General features: G+C 50.4%; 5 protein-coding genes across 5 annotated transcripts; 3 read left to right on the top strand and 2 right to left on the bottom strand.

Moving 5' to 3' along the window:
* Positions 1–294: 294 nt before the first annotated feature.
* On the top strand, positions 295–2,089 carry COCSADRAFT_25355 (uncharacterized protein; the record flags this gene model as incomplete). Its single annotated transcript, XM_007700075.1, has 4 exons — positions 295–622; position 779; positions 1,116–1,470; positions 1,514–2,089. The coding sequence occupies 4 exons, from the start codon at positions 295–297 to the stop codon at positions 2,087–2,089; spliced, it is 1,260 nt and encodes a 419-aa protein (XP_007698265.1).
* A 1,761-nt stretch (positions 2,090–3,850) lies between these two features.
* Positions 3,851–4,329, bottom strand: COCSADRAFT_309252 (uncharacterized protein). The gene has a single exon (XM_007700617.1). It carries the CDS (start codon positions 4,093–4,095, stop codon positions 3,856–3,858), a length of 240 nt encoding a protein of 79 aa, XP_007698807.1. The 5' UTR covers positions 4,096–4,329; the 3' UTR covers positions 3,851–3,855.
* A 2,265-nt stretch (positions 4,330–6,594) lies between these two features.
* On the top strand, positions 6,595–7,000 carry COCSADRAFT_25354 (uncharacterized protein; the record flags this gene model as incomplete). Its single annotated transcript, XM_007700074.1, has 2 exons — positions 6,595–6,701; positions 6,787–7,000. 2 exons carry the CDS (start codon positions 6,595–6,597, stop codon positions 6,998–7,000), a joined length of 321 nt encoding a protein of 106 aa, XP_007698264.1.
* A 408-nt stretch (positions 7,001–7,408) lies between these two features.
* COCSADRAFT_180455 (uncharacterized protein) lies at positions 7,409–8,209 on the top strand (the record flags this gene model as incomplete). The annotated part of the gene is made up of 1 exon (XM_007700616.1): positions 7,409–8,209. The coding sequence occupies one exon, from the start codon at positions 7,409–7,411 to the stop codon at positions 7,748–7,750; it is 342 nt and encodes a 113-aa protein (XP_007698806.1). The 3' UTR covers positions 7,751–8,209.
* A 4,023-nt stretch (positions 8,210–12,232) lies between these two features.
* COCSADRAFT_43695 (uncharacterized protein) lies at positions 12,233–12,646 on the bottom strand (the record flags this gene model as incomplete). The annotated part of the gene is made up of 1 exon (XM_007700254.2): positions 12,233–12,646. A coding segment is annotated over one exon (414 nt), but the record flags the coding sequence as incomplete, so codon positions are not given.
* Positions 12,647–13,018: the final 372 nt, after the last annotated feature.

Raw genomic sequence — 13,018 nt, 5'->3', positions numbered from 1 at the left:
AACAAGAGATGAAGAAAGAGGCATCGGGCAGGAGCTAAGACCGCAGAAAGGTGGGTTGGTGATATCAGCGCAAATGCAAAGTAAACGGCAAATCTTCCCGCGGCATCATTCGGAGGCGTACACTACAGATGACATGTCAAGGGTTCTTTACGAATCCAGAGCGGCTCATTACGACATGACGTTGGTTGATAGCCACTATTCTACCGATGACCGAGGGCATGGGCGAGCTGAATAGCTGGGTGCTAGGGACTAGCTGGAGTGCTTTAAAAGGGGGGGGTCTAGGTGCACTTGAAGATGGCTAAAGAAAAAAGAAAAGAAGATACCCCACCTCGATTGACCGGTGCTAATGGATTGATTGAGTCATCGAGACTGGGGCTAACCAGCCCAGAGCCCATCAAGATAAGAGGTTCTGCAACGTATGGAGAAACCAAGGGGTCATGGTGTGTGGTTACAGGAGGGCCTTTTGCGATGCGGGCCGTTGATGGGGCACAACCACTCAGACGCGCCCTCGCACACGCGTACCAGTGGGTTTCTCCCATCCCCCAGGGTACCAAGGCCCGTAGCGGCGGCCAAAGTGGGTTCCCGCACAAGGAAAAAACGTGGCCGAGGCGCTGTAAAGGCTGTAAGTGGGCTGTAGCCTGTCATGGCCATTTGGGTAGTCATGACGCCTACGTGCGTATATACGAGAGTGGCCAGCATTCACAGAAGACCTATAGGAGAGGCGTGATATGAGCTGGTTGGACATGAGTCTGTACATATATATTGTACACGTGAATAGGGTTCGTTTCACAGCGATCAAGAGATTGTTGCATGCATGCATTGCAGTGCAGTTTTGGAGAGATTGTCTTGATGCATAATTCCTGTCTTCATGTCACTGTGCGTGCCATGGCCCCTACATACTTGGGGCATCAACACCACGACCCCGAGACAAGGCTCGCGTTTGCTGTCTGACGCTGTCGAGAGAGGGGGTATTGTATCTGTGTATGTACATACATACATGGATATCGTGTGCACCGCAGCATCTGATGCCGCCGGCGCAACCTCTGGAACCTTTGGCTAGCAGGCCCCCCTGCCGGTAGATCTTGTCTACTCGGGCCACTCCCTTGCCCGTCTAGGTCCTTTGAAACAAGCGAGGCGCAACGCTGGGCCAGCACAGGGCCGGCTTTGTCGACGTTCCATCTGTTGTCGCCTTCTGTTCACCAGGTAGCGGTCTACTCTCGAATCCATCTCCCGCTCCGGTCTTTGCCGTCACCGCCGCGTCTCACACTTGTCGTGGTATTAGTACGCCGGCTGTCCCCCCAAACCATTTCTGTCACCACTACTGTCACTACTACTACTACTACTACTACTACTACTACTACCATTTGCTACCATATACCACCAAGCCACTCCCTACCGCCGTCGACTGCCAACTTTTCAGCCCGCACCATGACCAACTCCCTTGAGTCTTCACGGCCCATACTTGCCAACGTAAGCTATTTTCCCGTCCTTACGTACCCACTGCTCGTTTCAGACATGCCCTAGTCCTGGCCGGTGCGTGCCTATGGACCACCTGCACTCTTGGGCCCATCATACTAGTTCTCTCATCCCCTCTGCACTTTTCTTCCACTTGCTCTTCTTCCCACATCGCTCCCGCTTCCCTCCCAAACTTTCATCGCAATCACAACAACAACAACAACAACAACATCAACAACAACACAATACATCGTCCCTCAACATGTCGCAACAAGAACAGTCTAACGACAAGAAACCCCAGAGCACCGGCAAACGCGCCTCCACCCGCATGTCCACCTACAGCGCCGCACCCACCCTGACTCCCTCAATTGCGCCCTCGCACCTTTCCGAAGCCTCGTCAACCGCCGGCGATCCCAAGTCGCAAGACATCAAATCGTGGAACGCAGGCTTTAACCGTCTCGAGGACAAACGTTTGGTCCAACAACGATACGCTATGAGCAATGAGAAGACAGACGACATGAGCAAGCTGGCGCTGGGAGCCAAACTTGACCGCGCCCTTGGCCGACGCATGTCGGGCCAGGACGCCGTCTTCCGACCGAGAGCCCTCAGCGAAAAGAAGGAAGTCCAGGCATAGAAGCACACCAGACAAAACTCTGTTACTCTGCGCCTTGAACACACATGCATACCACGATTCGATATCCCACACCGGCGGTTTCCAACCTACCACCCAGCATTTCTTTGCCCCGATGTCAGCGTTTCTTAAGGGTCTCGGTGCCAATGCACATACTACATCAGACACATGTTTTTTTTCGGGGGAGGGTGAACACGCAAAAGAATGCCACGGCATGACGCACGCGAACTGGCACTTCCATCTGTCGCTGGTTGCAGATTTGGCTTAGCGCGGCATATACATCGGACATGGCGGACCATGGTTGCTGCCCGGTGCTACCGAGCCAGGACGTTATCATCGGGTTCGCAGGTCATTTGGTAGCATGGGCAGGGGACTGGATGGGGGTACTGGGGCTCGACATTACACTTATGGCGTTATACCTTTTCTCCGCACTACTAATCTCTTTTTTTCCTGTTTTCTTTTTTTCTCGCTTGTTTCCCCGTGTGCTCCCTGGGTGGTGGGGTCACGGCTATGTTTTCTTTGCCTTTTTATTACCATGTTTCTAGGGTTCTTCACCTACGTACATGCACCTTGATATCAAATGAACAAACCGGCTGTCCCAACGCTCCTATCCTCACATGGTGAGTGTAATTCGAGGTAGTGCATTCACTCGAACTGATTTTGTGTCATCATGTAAATACAGTCAAGGAAATAAATCATATTCCCGTCCTATCACTTCACATATACAAAGAAACTCTACTACCACCTCCCCTTCCACTAAAAAAAAGCCAAGCCGATCACCCTTCTTCCTAACACTTTATTCCCAGCACCTCCGCCCCATTTCAGAATCCACTCTTAGTTCCCCGATCTCACCCTGTAGATCCCAAATCCAATCCAATCCAATCCAATCCAATCCGATCCAATACACTTTACCACCTTAGTGTCAACATGCTAACACACCCATCTTTGTAATTGGTACTCATCCCTACAATTTTCCTAAATAGGGCAAGTGATGTTGCATGTCATAGCTTGAAACGGGCAAGTCTATCGGTTGGAGTAGCCGAACAAAAGGCGAACGGGGTGATCGGCTTAAGTTTTTGTTTGTTCAAACTACTAGGCTAAGGGAGGAAAAAAGAGAGATGCCAGATTCATGGTAGGTGTATTGGGGCCGAATCTTATGTTTGAGGTCATGCGTGACTGGATTGGGCCAAGGGGGGTGCAAGTATGGTGTTACGATTGGTAAGAGGTATGTGCATGTAATTCTTGGTGATCAAGTCGCCATTTGTATGGTAAAGTTTTTTTTTGAAGGATTAATAGTCTTGAGGAAAGGAAATTTGATTACTGTTCAATAGGCTTTGTACAACTCTTTCTATCCCTGAAATAAAGTTTCTGGCTATCGTTCTTTCTGTGTTGGGTAGGTGCAAGCGTGTAGTGGAATTGGTTGGAGCTCAGGGGGTCGTATCCCGGGTTGACAAAGTGCTCTTCTGTGAAATCTGAGATCTTGAATCACTTTGAGGGTCTACGGGCCGAGTTCAGCTCTTGAATGGATCGTGGCTGGATGCTGAATAGTCATGCTCAAGCTGTGATTTCTCTTGGGTGCCGCGAAAGTGGTATCATCTCATGTCCATCCCAACTCGAACCTTGCGGACCAAACCCTCTTCGTCTTGTATATCTCACCCTCTTATTGAAACATGGCCAGAATCTCCACTCCGAATGCATTCATCTGTAACCCCCTTCTTCTTTCCTCCCCTTGACTATGCTTGGCCTCCATCTCCATGAGCGATAGCCGCTTACCAAAATCGTCCAGTCTTCCTCCTCTCATTTGCCAACTCCAGCTGTTCCCGTATACCCCTCAACTCACTCCTGTGATTCTGATGCATCTCCTCCAACAACGTCGCGTGCTCCTTCTTTAGCTGGACAAACTCCTCTTCAAGCTTCTCGTGCCATGGATAGAGAACGAAGATTTGAAAACAGAGCGCAGACGATCCGATGACAAAGTTTGTCAAGGAAAAAGTTTTTGTTATCATCATTTCAAAGTGCCGAAGAATCTCGGGCCGGCCTAGCAAGCGTTGGAAGCGCCTGGCAATTTGTCGATGTTGCAATGCGCAAGGAACAAAATAAATACGAAGTCTGTGGGGCCGCCGATGTATATCCAAAACAGTCCGAGAGCGCAGAGAGAATGAAAGTGGTCCAAGAATGGCCAGGAGAGGAACGTATAACCAGCCAGGAAGGAGAGAGAACTTCGAAGACGAACGCGCGTGAAAAAAAAAAGGACAATAAGATTTAAAAACAGCCGAAACACCAAGAACTCTGACACTTAAAGTAGCTTACCGCTCTGCAAAAACAGCCCATTCATACAGTCACATGGAAAGCTGACCCCATACTTTCACGCTGTCCCGGGCTTCAAAGTGGCATGATGAGTTTCCCTTTTAGGCCAAACAGGACTAAGGCCCGATGGAAAATCAGACCACAACACGAAACGAACGGCACCTGGACCGTAGGTGTGCTGCCGCGTCACCAGAGGTCGTGTGCCTCTTATTGTAAAAACAACTCAGATTGATTGCGAATAGAGAGCTGGCACATGGAGTGAAGTGTTGTGGCTAAGATTAGAACCGGACACCTCGGGTATAGTAAGGGCGTGCGGAAATGAGGGCGCCAACTCATGTGGCGCCTCGCTACTGGATCGTTAGCATCTTGCAAGCTTGGAGTCTACGTTGAATGCCATTGTACATCTTCACTGCAAGAGCTTGATGAGTTCGCCGTTCGAGTATGCCAAATAAAATGAATGGTAGGAGCAAAGATCACGTGCCGCGGCATCACCCTTCCTCTGGACCCCTGAGACCATGCTTCCGACAACCAAGATACTCTGGTGTCGGAGCAACTTCTATGACAACGACTCGGTATTCTGCTTCTAAGATCTTGATGCGAAACGTGACATGCCATCACGAGTCAAATTCCAAGACTATGGTATGCGATGGATGCTAGGATAGGTAGATCAACTTGTAAGGTACCCACCCAGAACGATCTAGCATGGTTCCAGGATATATGTTACACTAGGTCAGCGCCCCTAGTAGTATACAAGACTACACTACTTAGTCAGTAGGAATTGTGACTAGAGATGCGAATGTATAGGACACGAGCACAGCGTCATCATGTACTATACAATGTCCGTATGAGACGGTACAGTATACTGAGCTCTCTCTCTCTCTCATTTCATGTACGTACGGACTTTAGGCAGTCCTATCATGGTTCGAATACCATTATATCGCGATTCGTAGGCTAAACATGTACATGTCCTACCCCTCTTCTCACTTCCGTGCTTAACGCCATGAAATCCACGTCTCATAAGTACTCATATGCGTTGCAACGCCCATACATATGAATTGCAACATAAGTATACTATCAAAACTCTCCATAAACTCGGGAACCGTACATGTATACGTTACATCCAACCCCCCAGATCTAGCAAGTAACGCGTTTGCCCGTAGCATCCGAATATCAAACAAGGGTCCGGCACGGGAAGGAATCGCTTACACGGCAGATATGCTTATATGACACGGATGATTACACCGCCGAAGGAAGAATCGGAGTGAGGGATTTATATCCGAGGTCGGACTCGGGGATGATGTGAGTCGGTCTAGGAGTAAGCGCAGATGTGCTGGGAGAAGGTAGCGGGTAAACGGATGGCAGCGGGAAAGTGGTTCGCTAAGGCTGGTGTATCTGTAAATCGAACTGCCTGCCGAGTTCCTGAATTTATACCTGTACTGTCTTACTTGGTAGTGTACATGTATTGTGTCGGAGCGGTGTTTGTTCGCGTTGCTTTGAATATGCGGTGGATTGTTTACTTCCCGTTTAAATAAGTAACATGAGAAAGACTCTCTTTCACCCGTTTTTTTGGATACGGAAGTTATGTGGTATAGTTGCGCAGATAAGGTTCTTGTAGCCGCCGGACCGGATACTTGGGGACTCTATACATATACATATATACTTCAAGTAACTACACGTATTTATAACCATTTCAATCCCTGACACTAGCGATTCCAGACTCGATGAGTAACTAACGCCATGCCAGAAAATCTCTCTACACAAGTCCGGCGGCTTACTGATTGGTAGAAAACCCTGCTACTAACTTCCCGCCTCTACGAAGGACTCGTAGGTTGGGGTGGTTTAACGCACTTGTGTATATAAAATATACCATGGCATATAGCGACGAGTGGGAATGTCAAGGCTGTATGCATCATTGTCAATACCAGCTGGCCAACCGAACAGAAGCCAACAGACCTTCTCTTAGCGAAACTCTATGGAAACCCAACCTTGCCAAAATATCCGACCTGGGCTGTTTTTTCTCTTTCCTGGACTACAATTCCAGAAATATCCGAGAATGCCTCACGTAACCCTAGGTGTTGAGTGAGGTGATCATGTCACTTATCCAAGCTAGTATAATATGGCTGTCGTCGTGGAAAGAATCAAGGAGGTCACAGTGAGGTTTCGTACTGCTTTAAGCTCACTGGGTTTTGTAAATCGATACAATGGCGCCCTTGTTCAGTGCCAATCCCTCGACTCTTTGTGGCAAGATTAGTACTTTAACTGCGGGAAAGAGAACACGTTTTGAAGTCCAGATTCCGGCAAATATAACGTACGACTGCATCACGTCGGTTTATTTCAACCAAAATAGTACTATCCAACTGCTCGGCAGCATTGAAACTTACATCAAACTCCAGAGCATCATTCCCTGTCTCTCTCGTCTCTGTTTCCAATGATAGTAAGAAGCTTCCAAAACCGTACGTGTACGAGGATATTCTGACTGAATTGCTGAACAAAATCACTTGGACACCATCAAATATTACCTATATTAACGACCAGGTCGACACAAAGATCATGATGGAGAAGTATTTCCTGGCCTCGGAACGTATCTCACACCTATGGGACTTCTAACAACCAGACACAATACGAATTGCAGCGGGCCATCTCTTCGAAAACATTCAACTAGCAAATCAACTTAAATGTCAATTGTGTGCCGTTGAAGAATTGGGAGCAACAATATGGCCCTGTTAAGAACAAGGGTATGGATTTCACCAACCTTGTAAGATGGAACAACGCGAAGGACTACATTTATCGCCATGGCCTGATTTCCAACTTACAAGCAGTTATTTGCGGCTGAAGACATGATTATGGTCACTGACATTACGTGCAGCTCAGCGTGCAGCATTTCAACTGACTTAATGCGAAAGTGCGTTGGCGTTAAGACGGTTGCGCTTGGAGGCCAACCACGGAAGGACATAACGTAGGCTATAGGCGGTACCAGGGGAACTGACTACTTGGATTGAGGGCGACGTCCGCGACATGGTAAGACATGTCATCACCGACCTGACGAGCACGCCTGAAGAAGCCGTCCGTCTCAGCAACACGGAGCTCGATAAGAGTGTGGCTGGAAAGTCTGTCGCCGACAGTGCTTGGTTGGGCAGGAACTTTTGTATTGTTGGTAGTACTACTTTGCACTATCTGGCTATCCGTAAGCGCGAACTAAGCTTTGAGGAGAAGGATCACAACAAGGTGGAGCAATGGAGGGCTCCGCTCAAGATTGCCGATTATTCGCTTGATACCCAGACTTACACTGGTCCTGCTCACCTGAGCTTGGGCGTTCAGTTGACGCGGTACGCTGCCACGAACAGTAAACAATCGTAATCGTAATACGCACTGAAAGACAGCTTCCGATGTCACATAATTGGGTGTCTTGACCATCCAACCCTAGAGTAATGCAAATGTCCATCTTAACCTGTTTACGCCTACAACTTCGTATCTCTCTTCGACAAAACTACGTAGTTATCTCGATTCCCCGATACAACCCACCATCTCCTGACTCGCCCGCATGACACAAACACACAAACCGACTCCGTATCAACTCCCACCAAACCAACCAAAACCCTCGTCATTCGCATCACGAACCACTCCCCCACCATCGCATCTCGATTCCACAAAAAAAGGAGAAAGAAGAGCGGAAGAAAACTACTAAAAGCATCTTCGATGCAAAAACTAAACTAAACTAAGAAAAAAAACTAAGAAAAAAGATGACGATACGATACTATAGACAAATAGTTTACTTTACCCCAACAGCAAGCGCGCCGCGTCGCGTGCCCCCCCCCCCCCCCCCCCCTCTCACCTCGTATAACCCAAAAGGCCAACTAAATGCTTTCATCACCCGATTGCCCGGGCAGTCCCAGCACCACCTTTACAACAACAAACGCAAAGAAAGAGAAAGAGAAAAGGAGAAAGAAAAAAACGCACCTCGGCACATGATCCAGCCTTGGTACTCCTCCGCGCGCGCGTATGCCAAGCCCAAAACCCTCAATTGATCACTAAACAGAAAAATAAGTTAGGATAGATAGTAGATGGAGAAGATAAATCTCCCGATGCCCTGCATGAAGCACTGACACTTATAGTTATGGGAGACCAAGTGTTGCATTCTACGCTTCATATTGCGCACCCCACTCCCGCTATGCACGGCATTTGGTTACTGGAGACTCTGACTTACTGGATTTGGTATGTACTTCGGTGGAGATGCGTGGGTGGGTAAGGCGGGTAGATGTTGTAGACACGTGCGTGCGTGCGCGCGTGGGTACACGACTAGGCCCGGGAAAGCGGAGTTAATCTGTCCCCATACATAGTTTTTTGCTTAAAAGTTGTTGCATAAAAAAAAGAGCCGTCTGATGCCTATGGAGACTTCGATTTCGGTGCAAAGACGAAGGGCGGATGGTATGGTATGGGCTAGGAGGATAAAACTGGGTTACTCGGGGCAACAAAGGGGCTAGAGAAGAGGTTTGCAGGTTGCTGGGTAAAGCGGCCGGATGTAGCGCGCATAATTAAACAAAGGAAGGTGATTTACTTTTGTTCCTCTCTTCTTCTTGCGACATCGTGTGGATTACTCGACATGGTAGTGTGAAGAGGGGGAAGGTAAGGAGAGACAGACGCGGAAATGGAAGGGCCCAGACTGGTGTGGAGACTTGTCCTTTGCGGAAAAAAAGAGAATCAGGTTCATGCGGGATGCATAGCGCAAGGGAAGAACACGGGAAAGAAGCAAGGCCGTTTATTTTTTCTTGCTTGCAGCTTGGTTTTTTGCTTGCGTAAGTTGGTCGCTAGGGCAGATCTAATCTAGAGGACTGGAAAGCTAGCGGGCTTAGCCTTATCTAAACTCCGGCGAGTTGAGGCGTTTGTGAGCGGTTTGAGGAGCTGAATAGTGTGTTCTTGACGTACATCGTACCGCATGCTAGAGAGCGAATAAGGCTGGTGGGAGCAGCTTACATCTAGGGCGGGTGAGAAAGAAAACATAATGGCAACGCGGGCTGTTTGAAGGAAGCGTAGTGATTTTTTTTTACTTTACCCGGGGTGCTGGGACCTGTTCGTCATCGTCGATGGTAGCAGGTTGTCCATCAGCACGGGTTGGTTCCCGTTGCAGATCAAAACGGAAGCGTGGATGCGGCGGCTTGGCTATTACGACCATGATGCCTGTTCATCTCGATTCCCTTTTAAAGTCGGCAGGAAAAGAAGGACGGAAGACGCCCAAAGACAGTAGTCAAACAGCGCCAGGGCAGGAGAAAAAAAAGTACGCACGGACGGCGGGAAATAAGACCCATCCACATCGAACACGGGAGATCTTCGATGGCCGCCTGACATCGTCGATGTGTCAAAGACGGAGACTGTGCGCGGGGTTATCAACGCCAAGAGGGTTTGGGGAAAGGCCCCAACTGTCATGGTTCGGAGAAAAAGGCAATGGACGGGTGACACGATAGGGCTGCGCGTTTGCGTGCTTGTTAGTCAAGTGAGGCGACAATGCGACACTGTGCGATGATGTGATTTGGTGAGTGAGGCAAATGTCACTGCGGGCTCCGACACAGTTGAGATCCCATGACGGCACATGTCGCAAGCGTCGCGCGAGGAGAGAAGAAAAGAGTGAGATAGAAGTGACAGCGGAGGGATGATACCTGTTGAGCCCCAGGAAACTCCATGGCGAGATCTCGACACATGCGAAACACTTTTGTGTGGTTGCGTTTCCCCTCTTCTCGCTATCTCGTTATTCCCGCATGCGCAACCAAAGTCATGGGCATTAGCGGATCGATAAACTGGATCTCGATAACCCAATAAGGTTTTTCGGGGAACACCAGTAAACAAACCTCCCGCACACGCATACACCAAACTGACCCAGCGAACCTTGTTGCAACGAAGTTTGTCTGGAGAGAGGGCAGGCAGCCAACGATGCGGCGCGGAGGGCATCTGACACCAACACTGAACACTGGACGCCTTTCTCCTGGTTGGGCAGTTTGTTTGGGATCCCGCGATCTCTGGCTCAAAGTCCGGGTCCGCAAAAAGCCTGCATATTGGATGTGCATATGTGTGTGTGTGTGTGTGTGTGTGTGTGTGTGTATGAGCAAGCGAGCGGGAGAGGATCGAGTAAAGATCGGTAGTAGTGTACGTACGTAGGAGTAAACGCGGCTAACATGCATCAAAATCAGCCCGTCACGCGAAAGGGAAAAGGCTTTGTCGATTGAAGGGAAAGAGGAACGATGGTGGCGTCGCATGTGCACACGGACACCCCACTCTTTTTTTCAATCTCTGTCTTCTCTTGTCGATGGGAGCAAAGTGCATCAGGATCGCGATGGGGATCGGATTTTGCACAATTACCATGCCCACAATTAATCTGGGCGGGCGATCTCAGCAGACCAATTACGTGAATATTGGGAAGGGTGATTGCGCTTAGCGAACGCCACCTTGGAAGAAGGGACGTGTTGTGTAAGTTGACTTTTGCGCGTGCTCCGTGTCACCCCCCCCCCTCCCTACGCTGCAAAGGACCAAGAGAACTGCCTGCTACCAATACCGCGCCCTGCTCAAAGTCTAACGCTCCGGCGCAACAAGGACGTGGCAGTGCGATCAGCGGCGAGCATTGCACATCTGCATCGGCGATGAAGATGCAACACGGAGGTGCGACTCTAGACTGTAGCGGGCAAACATTTACACGCCCTGCACAGCAACGTACGCCATTACAATTGATGAGCGACTGCGCGCAGAGAATAGAGTGAGATTAAGGTGGGGCCCTATTACGGGAGTTCGACGCCAGACGCCGACCGGTGGGTTGCGCGGGGGGGGAAGGGGGGCGAAGAATGTTTTGCAATGCCTTCATTCTGACGTGCCTGAGGCCATTCAATATTGCGTGTCCATCTGAAGCCGTCGTAGCCATCGTGAATCTTGTCGTGGTTGCACACTGCTTGCGTCAATTCGCCAGCGGCAAATGTTTAATCACTGTGACCGGCTCTTGTCCAAATACGGATGCGCGTGCATAGCATACAAATATGTACATGGTGTATGAGTAGAGAGCGAGCAAGTACAGTTGGAGCTACAGCCGTTGGAGGTTTAGTGTGGCTGTGCCCCATGCATGCGACTGTGAAGTTTCCAGCAATCGGTGGATGCTGTGTGGACATTGGACGGGGACTTGGCAGGTACTAGTTGTTCCCCACTGACAGCCTATCACTTCACCCCGAAACCAGGCCAGGCGCACCACTTGGACAGACACTGCCATGTCGGCTCACTTGCCAAACGACGGCAATACAATCAATCAATCAAGACAGTATTTGACACAATCTCATATACAATAGCAAGGGGTATCATATTTCTCTCTCTCATCGTCAAACAGGCCGGCTATAGTGCAGCGTGATGCAGCAAACTCCAGCTCTACATATAGTTGCCTTGGCGCTCAATGCGCCCGTATCCTCCCTGTCTCGTGCAGATAGCAGCAACCAGATATTGGATACCAGCTGATGGGCACCAATATACGCTGCCAATGCTCCTTCCCCTCTTTCCTAACCATAATTCCCTTGTCGGACCTCTCTAGTGGCGCTCCATGATCATGCGCTCGGTCCTATTTCCTCGATGCCAATGTTTTCCAAGCTACGGGCCGAACATGCAGGTGGAAGTGCCAGTAATGGGTGATAGCGATAGTCGCAGTAGTGGCGGGCGCCTTGATAGCACAGACATGTGCATGTAAGAGTGTTTGTATGGTAAAGGAGCTGTCGAGCCATGCAGGTGGTAGATGGATGGGTGTATCCAGGCAGTGGAGCAGCGGCCTAGCCGTGTCGGTGTACTTGTAGCGAACAGTGTGGGGCGGCCAGGGGACAAGCTTCAGCCAGCGCTGTAACCAGTCATCCTAGCGCAGTGGCTGCAGTAGTAGCGGTTGGTGCCAATCTGGTACATGTTGGCCAGGCACTGGCGGCGGCAGCGGCAACAAGACAGCGTCGACGGGGGCGTGTAGCTGGAACTGGAACTCGAGGCCGAACTGACCGAGCTGTTGGACAAGGCACTTGAGGCGCGATGCTGTGGCTGGAGGGGATCTGGCGAGGGGCGGTGCGAAGCGTCGGTCTGCAGTTGCAGCAGACGCGAGGCGTCTGCGTCGGCGGACATGAACGACGGAGGGCCTGGACGGAAGGCCAGCAGTGGGTTGGCGGGGTCCGAAGGGGTGCAGGCCTGGTACTCGGACACGGGGCTGGTGGAAGGTGTCTCTGCGGAAAAGTGTGCGGCGGGCAGGATGCTGAAGTAGCAAAGGGACGGGGTGGTGGATAAGGTTGTTGACAGGGTGAACAGGTCGTCTGAAGCGAGGTGATGTGCCGTCATGGTATGTCGAGTGGATGTCTTTGTGCTCTATTTACGATGACGGGGGGCGTGAATCAGCGGACAGTACGAGGGATCGCAGCCGCCTAGATATATGCTCGCACAGCACATCGGACGATGGGCCATGGGCCATGGGCCATGGGCCAGACGAGCAGCGATTGGTTTGTGGCTGGGCATGCGACTGCGACAGTGCCGGGCCCCAAGGGCTCCCAAGGGCTCCCAAGGGCGACTCACACGGCCTGGCTGCCTTGGGTTGCCGGCTGAGCGAGGGCGTGCAACTGGCGATCCAGGGTGTGGTCT

This window comes from Bipolaris sorokiniana (genome assembly GCF_000338995.1).
Source record: "Bipolaris sorokiniana ND90Pr unplaced genomic scaffold COCSAscaffold_5, whole genome shotgun sequence".
Lineage (NCBI taxonomy): Eukaryota > Fungi > Ascomycota > Dothideomycetes > Pleosporales > Pleosporaceae > Bipolaris > Bipolaris sorokiniana.
This window is presented reverse-complemented; position numbering and strand designations above follow the sequence as displayed.